At 42.3% G+C, this 25,826-nt stretch overlaps 2 protein-coding genes across 4 annotated transcripts; one reads left to right on the top strand and one right to left on the bottom strand.

Annotated features, from left to right (window-relative positions):
* Nucleotides 1–4,732: 4,732 nt before the first annotated feature.
* TMEM14A (transmembrane protein 14A) lies at nucleotides 4,733–13,241 on the top strand. Of its 2 annotated transcripts, none has more exons than XM_058019776.1 (5): nucleotides 4,733–4,816; nucleotides 6,092–6,177; nucleotides 7,785–7,886; nucleotides 11,269–11,353; nucleotides 12,351–13,241. In XM_058019776.1, the coding sequence occupies exons 2-5, from the start codon at nucleotides 6,102–6,104 to the stop codon at nucleotides 12,382–12,384; spliced, it is 297 nt and encodes a 98-aa protein (XP_057875759.1). In that variant the 5' UTR covers nucleotides 4,733–4,816; nucleotides 6,092–6,101; the 3' UTR covers nucleotides 12,385–13,241. The 2 variants fall into 2 exon arrangements, with proteins under 2 accessions (XP_057875759.1, XP_057875760.1); XM_058019777.1 differs by lacking the exon at nucleotides 4,733–4,816 and adding an exon at nucleotides 5,218–5,290.
* Nucleotides 13,242–14,357: 1,116 nt separating this feature from the next.
* LOC131080965 (glutathione S-transferase) lies at nucleotides 14,358–25,184 on the bottom strand. Of its 2 annotated transcripts, none has more exons than XM_058019774.1 (7): nucleotides 25,102–25,184; nucleotides 20,894–21,000; nucleotides 19,457–19,508; nucleotides 19,082–19,214; nucleotides 18,322–18,463; nucleotides 15,418–15,549; nucleotides 14,358–14,691 (listed from the first exon to the last, which is right to left on the bottom strand). In XM_058019774.1, exons 2-7 carry the CDS (start codon nucleotides 20,978–20,980, stop codon nucleotides 14,569–14,571), a joined length of 669 nt encoding a protein of 222 aa, XP_057875757.1. In that variant the 5' UTR covers nucleotides 20,981–21,000; nucleotides 25,102–25,184; the 3' UTR covers nucleotides 14,358–14,568. The 2 variants fall into 2 exon arrangements, with proteins under 2 accessions (XP_057875757.1, XP_057875756.1); XM_058019773.1 differs by lacking the exon at nucleotides 25,102–25,184 and adding an exon at nucleotides 23,593–23,831.
* Between the last annotated feature and the right edge of the window lie 642 nt (nucleotides 25,185–25,826).

Consider the following 25,826-nt stretch of genomic DNA (forward strand, 5'->3'; position numbering starts at 1 on the left):
ATCCCTTCGAGTTTCACTCTGACTTCATGCACTACTTTAAAATCCACATACTTACTATAAAGATGGAAAATGTGGATATATCAGTAGCAGAGAACGGATAGTGGTCCTAATCTGATTTAGTTAGACCAAGAATTCCTGAGATACTGAAGAGAAAAACCTCCATTTCTTCAGATGAAATCTATCAGCTTTTGAGAACTCAGCTGGGAAAATGAAACCACTACATTGAGCAGAAGCCAAGGCAGTTTAACCACTCTCTCCCAACACCACCTACAGCCCTTTGATTATGCCTGGTGAGCAGAAACAATCTAACATATGCTCTCTCAAACCACTGCATACCACAACCCCATTCTTGCATTTTGTTACTATTGACCTCTCCACCTTTACAGGTAGCTAGAACCTAATTTCTCACCCTAATATTGTGGATATTGTCAGCTTGCAAGGCCCATAGGTAGGTTTCTGTGGGCATGCACCTTTTTTTGGTGTTTGCTGGACTCAGCATCTGGGAAGATTCCTGAGATACCACTGACCAACAATAATCATGGGTTGCATTTCCCCAGATTTACCAAGAATTTCAGCTGGTGCCATACCTAATGGTTTCTTGCAGGCAAAGCTCCCTGACAAGTCAAAGAAAATGCACAACTTCAGGTTATCTCACTGTTTTTTGGTGATGCCTACAGAGACTCTCTCCAGCCCTCCAGCTGGTCATGCAATCCCATCTCTTCCTTCGTGTTCTGATGCTTTGTAAAGATTCCTGACATAACTAATTTAAACAAATGACTGATTGAATGAATTCAGCAAAAGGTGGTAAACTTTTCTGCCTGGTTATATTCCTGCCAGGCTACTGAGTTGACTCAGTCATTGAGGACTGGGAGAGATGGAGCAAAACTCATCAATTACTTCACAAATTAACAGACTGGAGCACAAAACTGGAAATGACGAGGCCCTTTTGGCAGCAATGACCTGTTAAATCTGAGCACCATCTCCTCTGAAATCACTGCCCAAGAACCCATCTCTTTTTCCTTTGCAGCCTTTAGTCCATGTTAATTCATAGAAAAGGCCTTAAATTTGTGCGACTGCCTGCCAGGTTACTTCATAGTTATTATTAAAAACAGTATCTCTGTCTTTTACTGTTTGATTGATGATTCCAGATTTAAGCTTTCATACTAAATTTTCAAGTGACACCTCAGAACTGCAGTGTAATAACCCACAAAGTCAGCCCAGAAAGCTGTACATCAGTCTGTGCATCAACCTCCTCAGCTTTTTAAAACAAGCTTCTGTTACTTTGACACCACTGTCCTTCCCACCACTTATCTGCCTATGAGTGTGTATATAAAAGCTTACAGAATTTATACCTAACAGTTGCTTTTTTGTACTGGAATATAACAACTGACTCCTTCCTTGATTAACTAGATCATTAAACCTGAAGCCTCTGAACATGCACTTCAGTATTTTATCTCCTCTTCCTTTTCCATAATCCCACCCAATGAGAACAGCCTTTGCACAAAAATATTCCAGAATGACACCTGTCTCAGGGTGCTTAGCTGCTCTCTTCTCCCCATCTCAGTATCTTTTCTTCTGTCTATGGGATTTCAGAGGCACTCTTCCATTCCTTCCACTCAGAGACACCATTCCACTCCAGATCCCTTCTGGAAAATCACTTTATATTCTGGGATAGCAGTTAGCAATAAAGCTTACTGGAAGCTTACGATTATGAGTAGCGCTTAGCGTTAATACAGGAAGACCAACAAAAAGCACAAACATCTCACCAGAGACAGGGGTCTTTCATGTGCTTCCTCCTGCCAACACCTTCTCTAACAACAGATAGCCTCAGCAAAAATGCTCCAGGGGAGAGTGATGGGCTGTGTTACACAAGCCCCTTAGAGGTTTCTTGTTTTAGACACGACATAAGCAAAGCAAGGCACGAGCTCAGATTTTCTCACGGAAGAATGCCTACATTCAGGTGAGTCTCTAGCTGGGGCTAACACAAGGTAACTCATAATACAGGTGAAACTTTCTAGGGACAGGGCTGAACAATTTTAAGAAGCCTCCACTCAACACTTTTAACTCTTTTCCTGTTCAGGTCACATTTTTCTGAAGATGGAAAAATATATCCCTGAAACTAAGAGAATTTTCTTGCCAGATTTGAAAGTTTGTTTTTTCAAAGCAAAGAGATGCTAGGGGCTGTTCAGAGAAATGGCTATGTTTATAATGGACAAAACCATGTATTTTGCCTAAATTCATCCTTGTAGCTGGCTCAATTGTTGTAAATGGAACTTTCCAAAACCAAATCAAACAAATCATAATACAAAACAAAATACCAAAACAAACTAAAATAAAACAGCTGGAAGCAGACACCCAACAGGGGAATTTCAGCTCAGATTGGCAGTAACAAGCAAGTGAAAACTATACTAGAAAGCACACAGCAACAGTAACACTGGCTATGTTGCTAACTCTGTTAGAGCTCTCTGTAAGGACTGAGGTGTTTGATTTGTCATGCTACCAAAAACTAATTTAATTAATTCTACTCCTATTCAAAACCTCCCATCTGTGCTGTAAAATACAGCAACCATTTTGCATCAGACAATAGTTAAGTAAAACCTTAGGGAAAACAGTACAAAAATACTTTTTGTAATTGAATACTGAAGGGAACATAATAAGCAGCATATAATTATGTGAATTCAAATTTTACTCAGACTTCCAGGGTTACCCAGTCTTATTAAGTGATGAGTATCATTGAATCAGTGAACACAACTGGTCATTATCCTAGAGGTGCCAAAAGATACTGTATTTGTTGCACTTTGGAATCCCCACAAATAGAATTGCATGGTTCTGCTCCATTTAATTCCCTGTTTATTTTACTGTGTTTTTCAAGAGCCGCAAGTCTCATAATACTTCATCAAGAAATCCACTCTCTGGATTTCAGTTTATGAATCCACTTTTTGTTTGCATTTTGGAGCCATCCTGCCCTCAAGTGTCCTATGTTTGTTTTCCAAAGTTGGTGTACCTTAAGTTTTCCTTCCCACAGACACTGTGGTGAGATAAGGAGAGCAGTTCTGTTTTCCACTGAGCAGACAGACTTGGACAGCTCACATGGAGTGGGTTTGTATTGCAGCAGTTAAACACTACCAGAAAAAAACAAATGGAATGTTAGGAGTGGAAATTAGATATGTTTACCCTAATGAGAATGTTGATTTGCTTTCCAGTTAGCTCTTTGGAGCGGAAAACTCCCACACCTTTAAGCAAAGAAATCTAAAGGAAACACAGGATTTTGGCAGAGATTTTCAAATGACCCCTGAAGGAGGCAGGTATCCAAGTCCTATCACATGGCATTGTGAGTCTCTCCCTGTTGTGGCCATGTTTATGCTCAGTCTATTTGTGGGAACAAGGGAAGTGTGGGGAACGTTGCACACAGGCACCCCTGTATCACCCCCGAAGGACACGGCCTGTGCTGGTCAAGAATCGCTCACTTGAGAAAAAGCTGAAGAAACACTGCGGAGGGGGACAAAATATGGACAAAAATAGCTTGCAGTGGAATAGGTCCAGCAAAAAGGGCTAGCAGACAAGAAGTCAGGGTGTTAAAATAACCACATCGAGCAGTTTCATAAATGAGCTACGTGTTTAGTATCAGAGTGTCAGGGCTTGTTCCTGATGTTTACCCTGACAAACACATCCGAGCATTCAGCCTACGTGCCTGCTCACCTGGCTTCATGCAGCAGCTCTCAGACTTTGAAAATACACAAGCAAGGAGAGAGAGGAACCTGCTTATGAGAGGGGCAGGGGGCAGAAGGGTGCCTGACACAGCAATGAGTGCCCATTGCTGAGTCACAGGGCGACTGTGGGGGCTGCAGGCAGCAGCCCCTCACCCTGTCTCTGTGGAATGGGCGCACTTTGGGGACAAGTGGATCTGCAGATGGGACTCCATTCATTAATTCTTCCATCCTAAACATGACAAGGGGGGTTGGCCTTTAAAGAGTAAAATATCCATGGACCTTTCCAGAGCCTGAATGACCGGATAAGGAGTCTCAAACAGGAGATGCCCACCCTGAAGCAGGGCACAGTAACTGAGGGGCCCCAACAGAGGGTGCTGCCCTACTGCACCAGCATAGCCACGACTCACAGAACTGCTGGGGGTGGAAGGGACCCATACAGACCATCTAGTTCATTACTAGTACCATGCTCTGTCCAACCGAGCTGAAACTTTGTGTGGTTTAGTTTATGGCCATTGATCCTTGTCCTATTGCTGCACACCACCAGTAAGTCTGGCACCGCCCTCCCAAAACCCAGCTTTGATTTATACCCATGAATGAGATCTCTCTCATTCTTGTCTAGACAGAACAGACTCAAGTCCTGCAGCCTCTCCTTATAAAAGAGATCCTCCAGATGCCGTCTCATCTTTGTGGCCTCCGCTGGACTCTCCCCAGTAGTTCCATGTCTTTTACTGCGGAGCCCAGAAATGGACACAGCAGTCCGGATGTGGCCTCACTAGGACCGAGTGGGAGGGAGGAATCGCCTCCCGCTGGACACGCTCTTCCCGATGCATCCCCGGATACCATTGCCCCCTGGCCACAAGGGCCCTGCCGGCTCATTGCCACCCGCTTGTCCCCCGCGGCCCAGCTCCGCCGAGCGCCGCCAGCCACCGCTCCGCCGGCGGCGCTGCGGGCGGCCCGGCCCGAGCCGCCGCCATGACGGCGACAGGCGCCCTCCTTCCGCCGCCGAGGGGCTGAGCCGGGCCGGCGCCCCACGGAGCCCGACGGGCGCGGGAGGCGGGGCCGGAGCCAGGGCCGGGGCAGGTCGGAGGGCGGCGCGGCAGGACGAGGTACGGCTGGGCTGAGCTGCCGGGGGACAGCGGGGGGCGAGCGGGCGGCTGGGCGGGGCGCGGGGCCGTCCCTCCGCAGGCGCCTGCCTCCGCTTGGGGGCCGCCTCCGCCTGGGGGCCGCATGCCCCGGAGCCGCCCCCCGCAGGCGCCTGCCTTCGCCCGGGGGCTGCGCCGCGGCGCTGGGAAGCGAGATACGGGCTGGGGGCCTGGGCGGGAGGCGGCCACGAAGGCCAGACTCATCAAAGGCCTGGGAATTCCTGTCCCCTGCATCCCTGGCCCCGCCTGTGCAAACCTCGGTCTCCGGGGGGCCATGGCCCCCTAACGCCACCTTTTGTCCTGAGGGGTTACGACCTGGGGAGGAGTGGGCTCGCTGCGAATTGCTTACTTTAAATACTAAAGGCCTGACGTGAAATGCTGAGTGAGCACTCTTTGCTAGCACCCTTTAACGCTGTGGTCAAGGGCACCGACGCTGAGGTATAAAGAAGGATGTGATTAATTAGTTTGGGAGGAGGAGGGCAAAGGTGTGTCCCACCGTTGATGGCAGAGAGGCCGGGGCCCTCTGGCTGCTGAGCACTGCCATTCCTGCCTTTACACAGCACTGCCAGCGAAGTAGGGACCAGCATCACAACAGAGCCTTAAATGCTTTCTGTGGAACAGAAGCCTAACTTCAGACGATGCATCGAAATGTAAAGGTGAAATAAAAGGGGCATAGATGCAGGATAAAGTACCTGTATGTGTAGCTTCCCAGAACAGCCTAAGTTTCTGTCTGGAAACTTGGAATAGACTCTAAAAATTCGGGTTTTTGCCGGGTGCAGTGTTTGTTACATGCCTCTTGAAGTGCTCCAGGTCTAGTGTTGGTGAAAGGAGATGCAAGCCCTGAGCTGAGCACTCAGAAGACCTGTACGTATCCATAGTGTGCTCTCAGCTCAGCAGCGTGACACAAGTGCAACTAAACATGCTTTGGATGGTGTCAAGCTTTTTGCATGCATACATGTATTTGTGGCTGGGAAAAATGTATGGCACATATATCCCAAAAAAACTCCTAATGGAAATATAGTATACCCCTATAGTGGGGTGTGAGGAAGGGCAGCAGTTAGTGAAAGGATGGTGCAATAGCCAGCAGGCACACCTTCACCTTCTGAATGTTTTGACACAATGCCAAACATGACTTAGGAGAGTGTAGTGTTATTTAGAACCCATTAAATAATGAATTCTTTTTTACCAGGAGGAAGGAATTTGTTTGCCTTCAGTTGCAATATATTTGGTTTTTTCCAGGGCTGGGACCATGGCTGTTGACTGGATTGGTTTTACGTATGCTTCATTGCTGGTGTTTGGAGGAGTTGTAGCATACACCCGTAAAGGTTAGTACTGGGACAGAAGGATTTGGAAATGAAGCATTTGATTTCTTCTGTGCACTGTGAGACATTAAAACTTTGCTGTAATTAGCATAGGTGCATTCTACATCCATCATATGCTGCTGTAAATGCACTGAGTTTCATGAGATGTTCTTGAGCCAACTTAAGCATTTAAGTAAGCTTGTTTTCAGGGCAAAGAGTGGTGGTTGTCATGTTATCTTTGACCTTAAATACATTTTGGGCTTTTTCATCACCTTTCAATCATTCCTATGTTGAGCACAGTATATCCTTGATTAAAGCTTATTTTCTACAGAGAAATCCAGGTTTGATTCTGACATTTCCAGATGCACGGTGGGAGAAAGCCCTCTACTCATGATGGTTAATTCTCTGGTACTTTAGAATGGTGCCTTTCACAGTAAGCTCACGAGTCCGTTTTAGGTGGCAGCGTACCGCAAAGCTTAGTTCGGTGTTGCCGGGGATTTGCGGCCCCGTGTCCCGGCTCAGCGCCCGGCAGAGGTCGCAGCGGTTCCGCGGACGGGCGGGCGGGAGCTGCGGGCGCGTTCCCGTCCGCTCCCCGCAGGGCACCGGCACGCATCGGTCACCGCCCCTGTGCCATTGTCCGTCACCATTCCTGTGGTTCGGGGCCACCGTCTCCCTTCGTAGTGTGCCCATGCCTTGCTCTCGGAGACACGGCTTCATCTCTGAATTTCTGAAAACGCTGTGGTTTTGTGTTTGCAGCCAGCTGCACTCGCTGACTATCCCATTCACCTGTTCTCTTCACTCTTTAATACTTGATCGATCCTTGTGGCAGATCTAGCTGACTTTTTATTGGTTATGATTTACATTTTGTTGCAAAGTCTTGATTAAAAATACTCAAAAGGATTGGGAACTAAATGGCATCGGGGATCTGAATTCTTTATTTATAAACATTTGGGGATCAGTTTAATTCAAATAAGGTCTGCTGTGCAGATTCTACACTTTTATCATATAACAAATGTCTGTTCAGAAATTTAAAATATTAGGGATATATCTGGGATTTATGAATCAGTTTTTCAATAGCAAGAAGATGTCAAGGTACTTTTAGAAGTCTTGTTTTCATCCTCACTGCCATTTTTTGGGTTTTTTTTTTTCATTCTTTATTCATTAAATGGGATGTTGGTGATAGCATTTCTTTGTCCAGGACTGATGTCAGACTGAAAGGCCTGACATTATGACCACACATGTTCTCCAATTTACTCTTTATATATATTGGTACATTTCTACCATTTTTGTAGACTTCTAAGTGCTCTAAGATATAGTTAAAATGAACATACAGTTCAGAGAAATTACAAAAATCCTTCTTAAGTGTGATAGAGAAAACAGCCAAATTTTGGGTTATATTTTTCCCAAGTTGCAAGTATCACTGGATCTTGATCATCTCCCTCTAACTTAGTTGACTTTGCCCCTAATCCCACACATTAGAATGACCCAGTTACAGAAATATTACCTCTCTCTTCACACTGGGTAAGCTGGAATGTGGCAAAATCAGTTCTATTGTAGAGAGACAGCTGCTGTATAAAGATTGAGCTTAAAGACCTTGTGTTGAGAAATAACACTGGAATGGTTTCTTGCAGGTAGTAAAATCTCTTTAGCTGCTGGACTCACCTTTGGCTCTGTGGCTGCTTATGGAGCTTTCTGTGTAACATGTGATCCCAAAAATGTGAAGATATCATTGTGTAAGTGTTTCACTACAGTAAACAAACAAACAAACAGCATCCTGAACTGCACGTAAAATTCTCTTTTTAGTAAATTTTGGGTATTGCTTTGGTTTAAATGTTGGGTTTTAACTAGAGTTCAGCACTTCAGCCTAGCTTGGAAACATCAGGAGCCATTTACGAGGTAAGGCAGATCATTGACACAAAGGCAGTAGGTGTGTGTTACCCTCTGGCAGCCCCTCCTTTTATGAGATGTTTGCCTAACATTGCACATATTGCGAAATCCAGCTGATAAACAGGAGATAGTACTGTAATAAAATCATTACAGATTGAATTTTGCAATCTGAGCAATAAAGGAGGTGGGGATCCACTGTTGCATAATGTATCCTCAGCTCCCAGGGAATGGAACAGTTCAACTTAGGGGTTTTCCTTTGCTGCTAAAGAAGACAGGATACAGACTGGGCAATAATTGTCATGGCAGCTAGTTTGCCATGAAACCCTCATGGTGGCAAAAATCTACAAATCTAAAAATCTTTTGGGGGACATAAACCTTGCACAAGTGAATATGCAATAAGAGCTGTTGGGAGATTGTCTCACTCATGGTTTTAGCAAAGGTGGTTTAGGCTGTGGTTTCACATGCAGAAATGCATTTAAAATGCATTAAATCCAGATTGTGTGAGTACACAATTAGTTTTTCTCAGCTTAGAATTTGTGGTGTGTTGTTCATTCTGGCTTTGTGCTTTGCACCAATCACAGTTATAAAAATTTCTATTTTAAAAAAATGTTGAGTAGCATTGACAGCAAAGTGTTCCCAGCAAGTTCTTTATTAAAGGTGGTAATTGTGGACCTGATCTGCTCCTAGATGGCCTTAAATTGGATTTCCAGTTTTGCCACCATGACCTTGCTCAGATTAAGTTATCCCACTGTTTAAAAAAAACCCAAAACTTTTTTGGAATGAAGACATAGCCTTAAATATATGTACATTTATAATCACATTAGTGTGAGATGCTTTTAAGTAGTGTATGTTATTATACTCCTATGGGTCAATTTAGTCACTAAATTAGATGCAGAATTTATGGAAGACACATTAAAACTTTATAAATGCAGCCCATTTCCCAATTCCCAGGTCTTGAAGGGACTAATACAAAATTTTCCATTAATGTGCTTTTGAATGTCTGATATCTAAAATACCCAGTGTTTTACATTTAGTGTAGCCATAGGCATGTGAGGAGTTTCTCAACTGGAGAAATGTACAGTACTTGTTTAGCAGAAGTTACAGCAATGAGTTGAGATAGAGTTCACTACAACTGCCTTAGAAAGTTTTTCTTACATAAAGTAAAAGGAACAAAGACTTTTTAAAGCAGTCTTAGTTTAGAATGTTTACAAAGAAAGGTTTTAATTGCTTTTTATTACAAGTGTGTATTGCTTTTGTAGAAAACTAGAATGTTTTCACTTGTGCCTAACATGCCAAAATGTGAAAAGCAGCTAGAGCACAAATCAAAGATGGAAATTAAGTGCATGGAAGTGACCACTCTGAACTTAGAAACCACTACAATAAATTACAATGTAAAATAAAGCAAGCGCCCAAACCTTCAAAAGGTTAGGAAATCTAAAAACAACCCATCCATCCAAACCAGAATTATTGACAGTAGTTTTCACCTATGCAAGACTCTCCTACAGTAATTTAGGTAATATTCTACTACAAGACCTTGATAGTGAGAGTGTTGTAACTTGTTCTATGTACAAAGAGTATGTAGCCAAGGGGTACCCCAGGCAAATTATCTTAGTTGTTTTATACATTACTATTTCCAGCATTTTCTTACTTCACCTGAAATAAGCTCTGTGTTTTCTTGGCTACTTTAATGCATTTTTATGTGTTTGAAGTAGATTTAGAAATTCAAATCTCAGTATGCAAGAGTTAGTAGCATTCATAATGCAAGTTGATTCTGATCTGTGTGTGATTCACTGGATTGAATTGCTCTTGATTTATTGAATTTCTTTGGTTTAAGGTGAAACAGTGAATGTATAGCACTTTCTGAAATCTGGTCTGAAAGCTGAATGCATTAAAAAGTCTCTGGAATGTATGAAAAGCCAATGGGGGAAAAAAGAACATTACAGAGTGAATGTGCTTTGTAGTTTGTAATAAACTGTAAATATACTCAGGACTCTGGCAAGACACGTGCTGTGGAATAGTTCACTCCTTGAGACATTCCTGAGAGGATCAAGGCTATGTGACTAGAAAATAAGAGCAATGGATAATGGAGCATAATATTTATTTCGCAGCACATCTTTGATGAGTGCACATAGTTGGCAGAGTTCTGTAAGATACTTGTAACTGTCAGGGCTTGTTTTGTATGCTGAAGTGGGTTTAAAACTAATTTTTGACACCTATGAACACAGGACTGGCCCCAGGATTAGACAGTGGAATTTGAAGAGAATTAGCCAGATGGTTTAACTACACCATAAAAAGGGAGGAGATCTGTGTGACTGCCATTACTTTGGCTGTGCAAGTGACAAAGCCCAGCTGCTCATGAGAAGTCCTGCCTCTCTGCCCACTTTTAGGAAGCATTTCAAGTGCCAGTTATTTAATGAAGGTAGCTATCTTTGCAGTTTCATGTGTTCTCCTCAATCTTCTCATTTATGTAGCACTCTGCAGCCATAGTTCAAAGTGAAATCCCTATGCCTGATGAGTTCAATGGTGCCTCCATTTTTAGATTAGACTACTCCAGGAAGAAGTTGTAGTTTCTTTCATAGTTGTTCTCTGCTGCTTGTGCTGCATTTATTGCCCTCTTGGGCTGCCCACCTCTTGCCCACAGGCAAGGAAGGTTCCCTCATAGCAAAAGAGGAATTGTAGTCATGAAGAAGATGTTGATAGCCATATTCTGTAGCAAAACCAGGTGGCAAACCTTCCAATATAGCTTTTAAGGCTCAGCAATTAAAGAGCTAATATCCTAAAAATAAAACAGATAAGAAGTTGACTGCTCTAGCTCCTTGAATAGTTTGAAAACAGCTGCAGTGATCTAGACTGGTGGGATTTATGAGACACTATTCCTGTAATTCAATATTCATGTGACTGCCATGGCCAAGATTCTTTCTACTTTGTTGGTATCCCCATGAATTTAGATATGGGTGAGTAGAATTGACTGACTGACAAACTTACCCAGTCTTCATGGAATAGGATTCAGCATTGTGCTGCACAGGGAAGCTTTATTTGTAGCTAAAAGAAATCATAATGGTGTATTTTGGAAAAGCAAGAATGTCTTTATAGACTCTGTTTCTGATCTAATGTTTCACTAAATTGCAGTTCATAGAAAAACAGAAATGGCATTTGATAACTCTGCGTGTTCTTGAGTGGTCCACTGAGAAAAGTGAGAACATAAACATATTGAATTGTCTTTTACAGTTTCATCTTTTCTTTTGACCATTATAATGGGAATGAGGTTCAAGAGGTCCAAGAAATTAATGCCAGGACTAGTAGCATGCCTGAGGTAAATACATATTGCAGATGTTATTGTAAAGATTTCACAGGTTATCAAATAGTTGCCCTTTCACACCCTATTCAAGACACTGTTGGTGGAAGTCACTGTCATTCAGCAACTACACAGTTTAAATGAAATTAGTTTGGAGGTCACAGTCCTTTTTCCAGTGAGCAGCTTTTTCATCTTACTAGGCAGATACAGCTGGTGAGAAGTGACTTTCTCAGCACAGAAAGGAGAGGGCAGCAATTAAATACTAATACATATTGATAAGGCTTTTGGAACAACCTAGATAAGCCTTAGTGTTTTCAAACACATACAAATAAAATTAGTCTAATTTCATACAACACTGTCATCTTAAAAAAAATAGGCTAACACTTTGGTTTAGAAGTGCTGCATTCAAAACTACTGGAAGCACAGTACTGTTAAAAACCAGCACATTTTAGACCTGACCTAAGAACTTTGGCCAGTATTAATGCAAATTTTTAAAAAAATTCTGGCTGTTCCAGCTGCTTTATTGGTACTGTTCAGCATTCTGGAAAATATGATTTTCTGAATCTCTTAATTTGGAATTAAATTATGGAGTAAATTCAAAACTTTTTTCCCAAATAATCTGTAATGCAAAACATTTTCCAGGTGTAAATCAGAATCCCCATCTCCTGAAGGAATAATAACTGTAGCTTTTTCATTTAAATATTACAGATTTAATATAACACCATTCTGTTTTACTTCAGTTACATACAGGGAGGAAAAAATCAGAAGCAATTTAAAAATTTAAGAATCGGGACTTACACTGGAAAATGTTATTGTCCATTGTGGATTGCTTTTCCAGCCTAGGTGGGCTTTGCTTTTCTAGACACTGAGACTGGAGGTCTGGACACCTGAAAAGACAGCTTAATAGAGACTCTAGTGTCAGCTACTTATGAATGCACTGTTATTTAATGATGACTTACACTGATTTTATTAATGACAGCCATATTTATGTTTTCTTGTTTTGGTTTTTTTTCAGCCTATTTATGATTTTGAGGCTTATGCTGCTGTAGGAGAATTTAGAACTGAATATGACTGCCATGACCACCAGACAGACATGCTCTCCGTACTTGAAAGACAAGTTTGAACACAAGTCTTACGCTGCATTTATATTTTCTGAAAAAGATCTGTACCTGTTAATCGATTATTGATATGTTGTTGATATTTTAAAAGCTTTTTTAAAAACTAAAGCAAGTGTTTTGTTCTTATATTTTGATCTACTTTCTTTTAAGCAGTCTATTAACTCATGGGATTTTTCTTTGTAAGTTTGATCTCTTTTAGGGGTGCAGAGCACCCCAGGAAACTGAATTACTCTTGCACTGTATCTCTGAAAGAATATCTATAAATACATGTTTATGCTAAAAAGCTATCTTGTATTGAAGTATAATTTTGTAGTTTCTGAGATTAAACAATCAGTTCTAAATCAAAAAAGTCTTGGGCCTGTACTGTGTTGCACTAAAAAAACAACTTTCTTTCCAACCCACGCTCTTGTTCTCCTGGTTCTAAATATAAAAAATCTGTGCTCAAATAAAATGTAACAGGTTTGAAGCTTATCAGTTTTTTAAGCAGATGAGTGAGGCATTTTGTCAATGAAAGAGTCTGGTGCTCTGCTGTGTACTCAGTAGTGGTTTAAAACATGTTCCATGCTGTAAATTGCCAGTGACATGAACCATGGCTGAGGTTTGTCATCATGCTGCACAGAGAGGTTGCAAGCTCTCAGTGCTCTGGGATAGGTTTGCCATTCATTCTTTCACAGATTATCTTGCTGAACTCCCCTCTGGTAAGCAGAAGAGATTGTTCAGTCACAAACCATTCAGGGATTGAAGTTGCTTTGATTTGTGTACAAAATAAATATTCCTGAAGTCTCACAGCTTGGCTAAGACTGTCTTCTGGTGTACAGGGAATATAAGGAAAATCGTTAGGAAGCAGTATGGGTGGGTGCCCTCTCGAAGACAAACAGAAACTTTGCTGCTTTTCATTTTTTTCACACAAAGCTCGCTTATGAAGGTTATTGTGTATCATGATACCTCCTTTGTGATGGTTCCTAAATCATAGCACTTGTCTGGAAGAGAGGAATAGCCCAGTGAAACAAGTACTGTGCTGGGCAAAGCACTGCTTCCAGCTACTGAGGTAATCTTAATGTAAACCTGTTTGGAGGTCAGCAGTGGGGCAGTGTGGTTTGTACCTCTGAGATGCACATGGCTCTTCTTAGGCACAAGTCAGGGAAGGAGTTAACTTTGCTGGGCAGCAATTCTTCATGCACCCTGGCTGACTGCCTAATCAGTTGGAGTCCTGCTGAGGAGAAACAACTAAGTGCAAAGAAGGATGGCTTATGGCAATGTTCTTAAAGGGAACAGTGATTGCTCTCATCAAATTAGGGTAAAGAATCTGACAGAGTAGTGCATGCTTTAAGCACTGTTGAGGTAAAACTCACTTACTGAAAAGGTAAGCAGCCACAGCACTTGGCTTTATAACTGTGGGAAGTGACTGCAGAACGTAAAACCTTATAAAAAAACCACTCAAGGGGCATTTGCCTCACTGACCAGCCAGCCAAGCAGCAAAAAAGAAAAGCAAGGGAATAAGTGCTCTCAGCAGATGAAAATCACAGCAGGCCAATTAAACACAAGGACTTTGATCTTTCAGTGAAAAAATCACTCCTAAGAGATTCATGTGGGGATTAGAAAAGTTTTTTACTTCTGCCCATAAACTTAAAAGGATCATGAATTTTAATTTTATTTTAAAAGTTTTTATTTCCTTAATTTTTAAGCTGTGAAATACAGTGAACTTTCTAGGAGACCTCCTGAAGAACCAACCCAGAAGATTCTAGGCCTGAATTTAAATGAATTCTCAGTTTTCAGGGTGTGACTCCTCAGTCTGGCAGTTTATTAAAATGGGTTTGGGGATCATGTGGCATTTCTACAGTACTCCAGAAGCTACAACTGATCATTTTACCCTACCAGGCATGAACTATAATTGAACACACACCAAGTGTCAGCATATTTTATTTCATATAACTGCTTCATGAAATTCTTCTTTCTAGATGCAACAGATCCAAATTAGCCTTTTACTCTAATTTAAAAGTGTATTCAGAGTATATGGTTTCAACACTGGCCATATGATGCAAGTTACAGAGCACATCTATGAAATTTACAAAGCAAGCTCTGGTAATCTACTACAGTTGGGTTATTTTCATCAGATTAGATATTGAATATTTTCCTCACAACAGCAACAAACTTCTCATCTGTTGGTGGCTTCCGCTGGCTACCAGGCTGTAAGAATTTTTTGATTGTTGGAATGTTGCTGATTCTTCCTTTAAAAGCCTGTAAGAAGCAACAGTAATGCCAGTGAGATTAAGGAAATGATAATTCCATCCTTTATAGTTTAAAGATCAGGTGACTTGGATTTTTACTTGTCAGACATACTTATTAAACAGTAAAAGGTATTAGCTTTTTCTGATCTGTAATGCTGATGCTATACCTTTGTTTTCCAGATGGGAATGGGAAAAATTAATATTAAAGAGTTAAGATTCATCTAGTAAAAATTGGAAGAAAAAACTCCACATAGCAATCCTGCAGATATATTTGAGAAAAAAAAAAAAAAGAGGCAAAGACAGGAATATCTCAGTGCAAAGCACTACAGAAGTCAAGATATAGGAAACTGAACTGCTCTTTGTATATGATTTCTTAAGAATATAATTTTGCTGGCAAAAAGTAAAGGACAGGAACTGCAGACACATCAGGCCACAGACTTTCCTTCTGGATATTGCTGCTGTGTTTGAAGACATGGAAGTAGCAGTTAAAGGACTAAATTGGTAGCACTAGTGAGTGAATTCCTGCCAGCTGAGAACAACTAGGAAAAGCAGAACTGGAGAAAGGTGAGTCCCCAGCAGCTCTGGGGCAAGGCAGTGCACTGAGTGCAGGTTTTTGTAGTCAAACAGACCAGAGAAGTGTCAGTACAATGGCTCAAAATATGTAAACATCAATTATCTTCCAACAACAGTCAGTGAAATTTGTTACTTCCCATATTGACAGTAGATGATTGCTAACCTGCAGCAGGGGGAATGCAGACAGTACATCAGGCTTACATTCTTCTGCCATTAAAATGGCTTCCAGCAGATGGACATCTGCCCAGCTTAATTTGTTGCCAACAAGATAATCCTGTCCATGATCTTTTAAGGCCTATAAAGTATGAACAAATAAACAAAAAAAATTCACATGGGATGTAACTATTTTATCTAGGTATTTCATTGCAGACAGATTTCTGCAAAAACACAGCAGAGCAAGGCCATGCAAGAACCTATGAAGTCAGAAAGCGATACGTATTCTTTAAACAAAAAATTAAATCAGAATTCATGTTTCAGTGTGTGCAGTCCCATCTCTCACTCTAACCTTCTGCACCAGGTAGCTGTATACCAAGTCGAGTACTACAAGAAAGACTTAATCACACAAAAGGAACAGGACTAAAGTAATTGGAAGAGGTAGTCAGGCCAGTTTACATGTAAGCACACCTCTAATTTTTAAGAAAAAAGTTAAGTGAATTTCCAGATGTTTCAGCAAAATTTGAGTCTGCTGATTACAGTTTGAAATATGTCCAGAATGAAGGATTACAACCTCCCAGCCTTTATCTCATAAGGAAGGACTCCTTTATGGCAAACTGCTGATGCAAGAATCACAGCCTGCCAAATCTAACAAGTGTAGCAGACAAGTTGAGATGAACATTGCAGCACAGCTTCAGAGCAGTCACCAGCTCTCCAGCCTGCCTTTCACCTGAAGACTGTCACCCTCCCATCAGGAGCAAGAGAAGGCCATGTCTGTGCCTAAGTCACACCAAGGCTACTCCAAATTAACAAATGTTCAGTAAGACATCAGTCTGTGACCCTGGAAGCCAACTGCTTCTCCAGGCCCATCTGCCAGTTCTACCATAGAGGCAGCAATCATGGGCAGAGTCACAGCTGAGCCCTTCACATAGTTACTTCCTACTCTGCTCTAACAAGGTCTAGCACAGCTTGTTTATCACACCGTGTGGAAACTCCAAACACAGCATCTGATTGCCTGCAGGGCTTTATATTGCCTTTTGCTGCTCCATCTGACTGCTGAGTGTTTAAAGTGAACTCTCACAGCTAGGTATGTTTCCTGTCAGCTTCCAAAATGAGTAACACATAGACTGCAAACCCTGAGAAGCTGAATCAATAGACATCTTAAACAGCTGGTACAGAAAGAAAATGATTAACCATTTTAACAAAATTAACTAGGCTAAAATAATGGAAAAGTTCAGCTGTGTCTTTATATTAGCAAATAGGGGTTACTTTAAAGACTCTCCTACATGAAGCATACATGCTAAAACATATCATTACAGTAGTTTATGCCACCTAAGCACAGGCTTAGAGAATTTTAGTGCATTTTTATTGTTTAGTAACTTAAAATACATATCAGACTTTGAAAGATTTGGGTGTGTAATCAATATCTCTCAGCACAGCCCTCCATTGCTATGGGAGTGGATATATATGAACTCTGATTACAGAAGTGCTGGATTATCATTTACATTGTTATTTTACAGGGCAGCCTCTGTGGGTTTTGTTTGTGCAATTTAAGGCTCTAATAAAGTGAGACATGAAATTGCATCAAGTCCTGTAGTTTTTGAGTGGACTTCAGCTGCCTGGTAACAAAGGCTTCAAGCAGGAAACCCAGTTCAGCTCAGAAACAGCACAGCTTTGTACCCTTGGCAGATTTCTGAGGAGAACCACTATGCCCTGAAAAAGCACTGGCACCAAAGGAAAAGTTACAAACAGAAGCAAACTTGTGAGATGAGGATCACAGCTGGCTCAATTCAAACAAGAAAATCTTAACACAAAAAAAAATTTAAAATATCCTTACAGGAGAAATAAAACAACAAAACAAACAGCAAGTTGGTGGAAAATGGCAGTTCAGTAACATCCAGGCAATGTTCCAGGGAGAAGAAAAGAACAATCCACCCCCTCCTGACCAACTCCTCCCTAGCCAAGAAAGCCTCCTCATGTGCTCTAAGGGGATGGCAGGCACAGGAATGCCTTCCCTCACAGCTCAGGCTCTTTGGTGCATGCTAGCCAGTAAATAATTGCTTTATGCTTTCTGTGCTACATGTATCTTGCTTGCAGAGCCTCTCTGTGCACACCTAAGGATGCCCAAGTAGCAATTCAGAGAATGAAAATCATAGTCTCTAAATATAATACATTTAAGCAATTGATTTAAGGAAGATCATAGAATTAGATCCTTAGCTGTAAAGCACAAAGATATTTTACTTTGAATAGCAAGAATAAAGGAGGCTGAGTGTGACACCTTATTGTTCTCTACCACACCCTGACAGGACATTGTAGTAGGGTGGGGGCCAGCCTCTTTCCCAGGTAACCAGTGACAAGAGAAAATGGACTCCAGTTGCACCAGGGGAGGTTTAGATTAGATCTGAGGAAATTTTTGTTCATGTAAAGGGTTGCAAAGCACTGGAACAGAGAACTGGTGGATTCACCAACTCTGAAAGTGTTCAAGAAACATGAGGATGTGTCACAGGAGGACACAGTTTGATAGTGAATATGGTGGTGGTGCTGGGTTGACAATTAGACTTAATGATCTTTAGAAGGTCTTTTCAAACCTTAACAATTCTGTAACACATTACACTTCCAGGCAATAAGTACTGAAGGCTGGCACAAGGATTGAAATGGTGCATTTAGGGAGCCATCAGCCACTAAGCTAGGTTGGAAAAGAAAGACAGCAAAGAGACCCAGTACTGAAACCACCCCAAAAATTATTTTGTGGCCCTCTTTTCACATTGCTGGATACTGGTCAATCATACATTTCTAAAGTTCTACTGTCACTTGCCTTCTGGAAAGTATTTGTGTGGGAATAGTGAGGGAGTGGGGTAGGAAGGGGAGCCCAGAACTCACTGTCTTTGTGAACTGCTGGTGATTTATCACTTACCTTTTCATAAACAGGGAAGTACCTGCTTGTAGCTCGTTCAATGATTAAGGCAAGATTCTTTTCTTTTGTATCAGCTGGTTGAAAAGGGAGATACATGATCATTCCCATTAGGTCTGTAGTTCCCTCCACGTACATATCAATCCTGAAACAAATATTTTTGTTCAACATATATCATTCAAACTTTCCATTTTGATTCTTTTCCTGAAACACAACTCTGAAGTGATAACTGAGTAAAATCTTTATTAGAGAATAATAAACATTTTACTCAGTGATTACTTCAGAGTAATCACTGAGTAATACACTGCAATGTAATACACTGGTTTCGTTTCTTGGTTCTTCCACTTTGAGAAAACTTTCAGTTTTTTTCAAAGCACAAACTGTAAAACAGGCTCACAGTATATGCAATAAGCAAAAAAAAGTCTGCAAGTAATGTATTTAAAGTGGAATTCATGCTGTTTTCCATTAATAATGTATTCATTTATGCTGTGGGAGAAAAGACTGCAGATGCAAACCACTTCAGGGAAAAAAAAATTAGTTTTGAGGTCCAATCATGAGAGGATGCTGGCTAAAAATTGCCAGTCCATAATAATCTCCACAGTCTCTGGAGGTGCCCTTCCATTCTCACAAAATAAACTCTCTACAGTAAGTGACAGTCTGCTAGTATAACTCAAATTTATTGCAGATACTTCACAGCAACATTCTTTCTGTAAATATTAAGAGGCATGGAGGAGTGTTAGTAAGTGGCACACTGTTACCATACCAGGCTCTCTCCTTCAGGTCCTTCCCATAGAGGTTGTACTTTGCTGCAATGTAGCTGAGGATGGCTCTGGTCTGCACCATCTTCATCCCATCAATCTCCACCATGGGCACCTGCTCAAACAGCAGCACTCCATCTAGGGAAGAAAAAGGATCAAGCTACTCAGGCTGCTGAAATACTACACTGAAAATAAGGAAGAGACCTGGTAAGAGAACAAGACATTTCTAATTCTCAGGGATGAAAGCATCCACAAGGAAGAAGTTCTTCTTTACAGGTCAGATCATATTGCAGGTCTTAAAAAAACCCCCTCCTGTTGTTCTTTTGTTCTTTTGTTCTGTGTGTGAGAATTTCTCTTTAGGGGACGGTTTACAGACTCACCATTGCGCAATTTTTCTAAGTCTTCTTTTGTCTCTATGAATTCTTCCTCAAACTGAAAAGCAACAATAGAAAACAATGCTGTCACTCCAATGGCAGTGGAGAAGTGGAAGGAAGGCTGGCAGTTAGAGCTCACCTCTCCACACCATTCTCCACACTTCTCTCATTGTGTTGACCCTGTGAGGAATCCATTCAGTGCCAGGAGCTGGGGGAGCAGCTGCAGTTCCAGCTGCTCATGGAGCCCTGGGAGCCCAAGGCAGGAGCTGGGAACTGCCTCCCTTTGCACAACACAGGGCATGGGGACGTGTGGCACTGGCCAGGTGAGCCACAGCAGGAGCCCATGACCCCAGAGCTTCACTTAGACTGTGAGGGTACCAAAGACCAGCAGTTTCCTTTGTTCCAGGCCCCTCCCTGGAGGCATAATGTTACTCTGTTGTTGCACCAATATTGAATTACTTTAAGGACTGATGGACAGGCTCCTGGATGGTCAGACAGGAAAGTTTCCTTAACAGATCCTCCACTTCACCTCTGCTCCAGCAGAGACAATAACCCAAGACTTTGGTGTCCCCAGCCCCACAGGACTGTACAAAGCATTAAGCTCCAGAAAGAACTTCCTTGTTATAAAGACCACAGTCACCTGCATGAACCATAAACTGATACCAAATAATGCAATTAAAAAGCAGCTGATGCCACATGAAATATTGAGAAAATTCTTGTAAATTATGCCTCTCTTACACAGCATTTATCTCCATCTTTAATCCACTGGACTTTTTTTTTAATAAGGACATTTGAATGAGGACAAGATCTTGGTTTCCTCAGCACTTGTGTTCTGCAAATTCTCTGTCAGCAATATTCTCAAGTGAGCACCATTTAAAAAAGCCTTTTATTTCCAACAGAGTATAAATAGTTTCAAAAAAACATATTCAAACAAAAACTTAATGTAGAGATTAAGATGTCATAGGATGGCCTTCACCTTATGTGAATCTAGATAGGTCCCCTAACACTGCCTTTGGGGCAGATCTGCTGATCTACTCAGGTCCTGACCCAAAGAACAAAAGGTGCTTTCTTTGGAAAGAATGTTCATAAGTTTTCACGTGGTATGCATGGTCTTTCAGTGGAGAAGACTCATGAGATACAGGGAAGTTTGAGCATTGGCAAAAAGTCACTGTTTTGTCTGTAGCGACAATTTACAATCTCATCTTAAAGTATGTTTCAAAAATTACAGCCATCAATTCTCTTTATATGTTAAAATCTCTTCACTCTGTAACTATGGCTCAAGGAATACATGAAATAAAACACAAGAGTGTATCACTCAATCTAAGCATTCTGCATCACAATTTTTCATGATGTGCATATCCCTAAGCACAGATGCAATTGGGAAACCCTTCCAGAGGATACCTATTTTAATCACAAGTCACTTTATAAAAAAAAGGTACAAACCTCAACCCCAGCTGCTGCTAACAGCCATCGGATTGACTCCATCTTCCCCCTTCCCTTGGTGTAGTGCAGCTTGGGTTTCCCCGCCATGATTTCAGAGTTCTTGCTTCCTGATAAAATCAAGATGATAATCTTATGGAAGCATGCTTTAAATTAGCATTTTGAATGTCTCACTCCAAACTATTAAATACAGTTGGATAAATGAGAAAGTAGAAGAATGCAACCAAGTTTCCTGTGAAGGAATGGAATAAAAGAAAAACTACACAGTACCAGAATGTGCAGCCATTCAGCCACATCAAGACAATAAGCATCTCCTAAATAATATATTATTGTAGTTTGAACAGCTTACTGAGTTTTACAACCAAAGCAGAACTGTAGGGTACTCCTGAACTAACACATTTTTAACCTTGCAGTGATGCAATCTCTTCAGTAGGTGTTGGTTTTGTCACATGTCGTACCATACTTGAAAAATGTACTGTATCAAATGAATGGCTTCCAAAGAACACCAAACTAGTGTCACCAGCACTGTTTTCACCTCTCTCATATGACAATTCAGAGCCCTGAGCTCCTGTGCCTTTACAAATATGCTTTTAAAAGCAACATATATCACCAGGGCTTCTACATTCCTTATCCAGCTGCTACAGTCAAACTGTAACAGAGATTTATATTCTATCTGCCCTGAAAATTTAACTTTAAAATCAAAAACCAAATGGAAGGAACTGACCTCTGTCGGGCAGATAAGGCCTGGGCAACGCCCCTGGCAGCAGGGGGCTCAAGTCAGCCCATCAGATGATGATGCTGAGATGAAACACTTGGTCCTTTCAAATTTCCCTGCCATGTGCAGTCACATGCCACTGTATGACATGGGCAGCTGATGTGAGCTTGCCTGGTGCTGGAAACAAAGCTAACACTGTACTCTTATCCCTAATGGGTCACAGAAGAATGAAGCAAATTTCATAAGACAGAGGCACAGACTGACAGAATGCTTCATTGTTAAGCCCAAGGTTTGTCAGTTCACAGGCAGGCTTTTATTTATGCTTGCATTGACTTCACAATACATAGCTGAGCCACTAAGTAAAAATGTTGGCCATAATCCCAAGGCATCAATAAAGAGGCAGAGACAGCACAACAGTGTCAGGGGAGCCTGCATCCCTGGGCCACTCCACTGAAGTCCTTTGTGATGGGTGCTGTCTTCCACAGGCTCTACAGCTCTCAGCCATCACTCTGCCAGCAATGACTCACAGGAGAAAGAGGTGCCCCCATCCAAAATGCAGCTCTTCCAAACCACTGCTCAGCTTCCGCCTAGCCCTGTGTCATAGTTTAGCAAGAGAGGAATTTTTTTAAATAATACAAAGCTTCCAATCACTAAAAACCTAGACACGACAAACACCCTGAGAACTTCCTTTTTTCTCTTTCACAAGTTACCAACAAATCAAGTAACCATTTACAAGACCGAAGCAACACGTTAACCCTTTCAATCCTCCCTCAAATAAGAAAAAAACCCTCAAAATACAAACATACAAAAAAACCATAAAAACAAAGTCAGTAAAAAAATCAAATCCAGAGAAAAAACATAAATACCTTAATTTTAAAACTAAAATCCTCTTATAAACTATAGAGAAAAAACTTTTTCTTTATAACACCTAAAACTACAAAATTTAAAAATCAAATTAATATAAAACAAAACCCTCCATATTAAAATAAACAAATATTAAAATAACAGTAATCCCATAAAAAGTTTTTTAAAAAGTAATCCTCTACCCCCAAGAAAAAAAGAAAAAAATCTGTTATTTTAAAAATAAAAATAATTTTTAAAATAAATAATAAAAACTTTTACCTTTAGCAACTCATCTTTAAAACATAAATCAACATAATCCCATAAATCAACATAACCCATAAACAAACTGTAAGAAAGCTTATAAAAAATAAGAACTTCACAATTACAAATTTCCCTGAACAACTACTGTTCGTTAACAAAACACAAGAAAACTGGGTTTTTTTCTTGCAGAAAAGTCTCCATAACATTAACAAAAAAGACTTCTCTCCCTAAGTAAACTAAAAAAAAAAAAATTAAAATATTAAGCTATTTTTTTATTTTGTTTCTTGACATTATCAGTAAGAAAAAAATATTTTAAAATATATATTCTAAAAATTTTGTTCTAATTCTCATTACTCTTTCTTTTAGTTACTGTTAATAAACTTTTCTTTATACACTTTTAAAATTTTAAACCTACTTTACCTTTCTCTTAATCCCACCTCACAACAAAAAAAAAAACACATTAATAATTAACCAACACCAAACCCAACACACTCTTTAAAACATTAACCAAAAGAATCTCAAAGTCAATAAAATCTCAAATTAACAAACCAAAGCCACTACACAAAATTAGGATTTCTGCCCAGTTTCACACTAAAACCACCACACCCTGGCAGTGTCTGTGTCCCTGGACAGCTCAGTCCCTGCAGCAAAGCTCCCCTGATACAAAGGTTGTGCTTGTCAGTGGATCGTGTCTCGAGTGGAGCTGGCATCTGCTCCAGCACTGCTGGACGCCTGGCTGACACCTGAACAAGGCACTCAAAAAGGGACTTGCCACAGCTCCCTGCCAGGCCCTACACACACAGGACCATGATCTAAACCTCATTTCTATTTCCCATGAATGACTTACACTGGAACAAGTAAGAGAGCTCCTAATCGTCTTTACCTCAGAAATACTTCAATCCCCGATGCTCAGAAAGTAAGTGTTGGTCTCAGCTTCACCAGAGGGGAGAACTGCACTTAAACCCTCACAGAATGGACAAACACTCCAACCTCCAGCAGTGGGAGGTCCAGTGGGACCAAGGCTGAGAAACACACTGTAAGGACAGGCTAGTACAGGCAGAAATAGCAAACATCCTTGACCTCTCAACAAAGCAGAGCTGGAGCTGATAAAATTCAGCCCACGCAGAGCCCTGATTGCCAGTCTCAGCTCAGTGCTCCACTGAAAACCTGGACGTATCCTCTGAAAAGCCAGCAATGTCCTCATGCAAAAGCACTGCTAAAGGTCCGAACTGGGGGTTCAGGCTGAACACTTACATAAGGCTGCAAGCTATTCTGGTGACCCTTTTATGGCTCTGCAATGAATATCCCTTTGTAAAATACTGAGCAGTGATAAAAGAGTCACAAAATTGGTAAACTGTCTTTCTTGAATAGCAAGAATGGACCTGAAAATTAATCACAAAATTTCTTGATGTTTTAGCATATCAGACTTTCCTTGGACCACAGCCACGCATGTGTCAGAGAGGCAGCTACTGCTGTGATCGCTGTATTAAAAACACCCCATGTTGTTTTCTCCAAAACAATTCAGGCACGAGCCTTTCAGTGAGGAACAAGTAAATGAATTTAGCAGCAAGCTCATAATCTGAAGCAAGATCTTAAACTTTCTTCCTAGCCGGATATGGGCCCCGGAGCAGTTCTCTGCAGCGCTTTGTGGCTCGACCCCGTCCCGCAGGGGCAGCTCCACACAGCGCAGCGCTGCATCGCTCCGGACCGCCTTAACCCGCAGCTGCTCCCCAGCGGGCGCCTTCCGCTGTGCCCGGGCCGAGTCCGGCTTCGAAAAGCTTCCTTCTACCGCCGGAGCCAGGAGGAGCGTCCGGACGAGGGGAAAGGCAAAGTACTCCCGGAGATTGCAAAACTTGCACTCCAAAGAGCAATTTCTCTTCAGCTTCCCCGCTGATCGTACCCAGCGCCAAACACAAATAAACCCCACCTGTGCCCACCCTCCCGCCCGTCCCGATCCCTGCTGCAGGAGACAAGCTGGGGAATAACCCCTGGACAAACTCCCTGGAGCAGCACGGCAGGACGGGCCAGCCGGTGTGTCACGCACCTCGCCCTTTGCCCTCGGGGCGGGAGCGCTGACCCGGCCGGCACCGGGCAGGAGCGCTGACCCGGCCAGAACCGGGCAGGAGCGCCGACCCCGCCAGAACCGGGCAGGAGCGCTGACCCGGCCAGAACCGGGCAGGAGCGCTGACCCGGCCGGCACCGGGCGGGAGCGCTGACCCGGCCGGCACCGGGCGGGAGCGCTGACCCGGCCAGAACCGGGCGGGAGCGCTGACCCGGCCAGAACCGGGCAGGAGCGCTGACCCGGCCAGAACCGGGCAGGAGCGCTGACCCGGCCAGAACCACTCGCTCCACCGGGCTGGCGCCGCCCGCCCCCCGCCCGCCGCCGCAGTACCGTGTGCCCGAGCCGCTCCGCCGCCACAGCACCGACACGGCACCGAAACAAACAGCGCCCGGTCCCCACACACGATCCTCCCGCCCCGTCAGGCGGCCGCCCCTCCCCTCGGCTGCCGCCGTGCCCACCGCCCGCCCCGCCGGGCGCATCATCGACCCCCAGCGCTGCAGCTCAGGGAAAAGCCCCCCCAGCCTTGTCCCTGCAGTCTTGGCGAGTTCTGTTGCAAAATGTGGAATGTGTATACATTTTCTTGACGAGGGATGTGCTTTGATGTTTGATCTTTGTATACTTTCAAGCCTAATCAACAAGAGAGAAGTTCTAATCTGTGAAACAGAGAGCAGTTACCTAACAAGGTCTAAGTGAAGGCCAGCTGTGGGAAAGAGAAATTACTTGTCATGAGAATCGCCTTGTTAAGAGTTGAACATGTTTTAATGATCTCAAACCTAGGGGGAGTTTAACAAGGCTTGAAAAGAACAATGTACCTCTGATAGTGGATACATAAAATACAGAATTTATGGGGCACAAGGGCATTTGGCAGAACTTCCAAGATAGAGAAGAAACTAAAAAAGCCCACTCAGCAACTGTGCTGAGATCAGCTCTGAACGGGTATAAGACAATTCTGGCAGGGAGAGATTCCCACACTGCTGACTCACAGCCCACCAACTCAAGAAACCCAAGTCAAAAGAAGACAGAAGACGCAGTGAGCATGTAGACTAATCAGCATG

This window comes from Melospiza georgiana, chromosome 3 (assembly GCF_028018845.1).
Source record: "Melospiza georgiana isolate bMelGeo1 chromosome 3, bMelGeo1.pri, whole genome shotgun sequence".
Classification (NCBI taxonomy): Eukaryota; Metazoa; Chordata; class Aves; order Passeriformes; family Passerellidae; genus Melospiza; species Melospiza georgiana.

What these genes read in the sequence shown, in the direction of transcription:
- TMEM14A (XM_058019776.1), top strand. Translation starts at nt 6,102, where the DNA reads ATGGCTGTTGACTGGATTGGTTTTACGTATGCTTCATTGCTGGTGTTT. An exon ending in TGTAGCATACACCCGTAAAG is followed by an intron (nt 6,178 to 7,784) that starts GTTAGTACTGGG and finishes GGTTTCTTGCAG; the next exon opens with GTAGTAAAATCTCTTTAGCT. An exon ending in GGACTAGTAGCATGCCTGAG is followed by an intron (nt 11,354 to 12,350) that starts GTAAATACATAT and finishes GTTTTTTTTCAG; the next exon opens with CCTATTTATGATTTTGAGGC.
- LOC131080965 (XM_058019774.1), bottom strand. Translation starts at nt 20,980, where the DNA reads ATGGCGGGGAAACCCAAGCTGCACTACACCAAGGGAAGGGGGAAGATG. An exon ending in TAGCAGCAGCTGGGGTTGAG is followed by an intron (nt 19,509 to 20,893) that starts GTTTGTACCTTT and finishes GTTGCTTTTCAG; the next exon opens with TTTGAGGAAGAATTCATAGA. An exon ending in CTGCATTCCCCCTGCTGCAG is followed by an intron (nt 14,692 to 15,417) that starts GTTAGCAATCAT and finishes TGCTTCTTACAG; the next exon opens with GCTTTTAAAGGAAGAATCAG.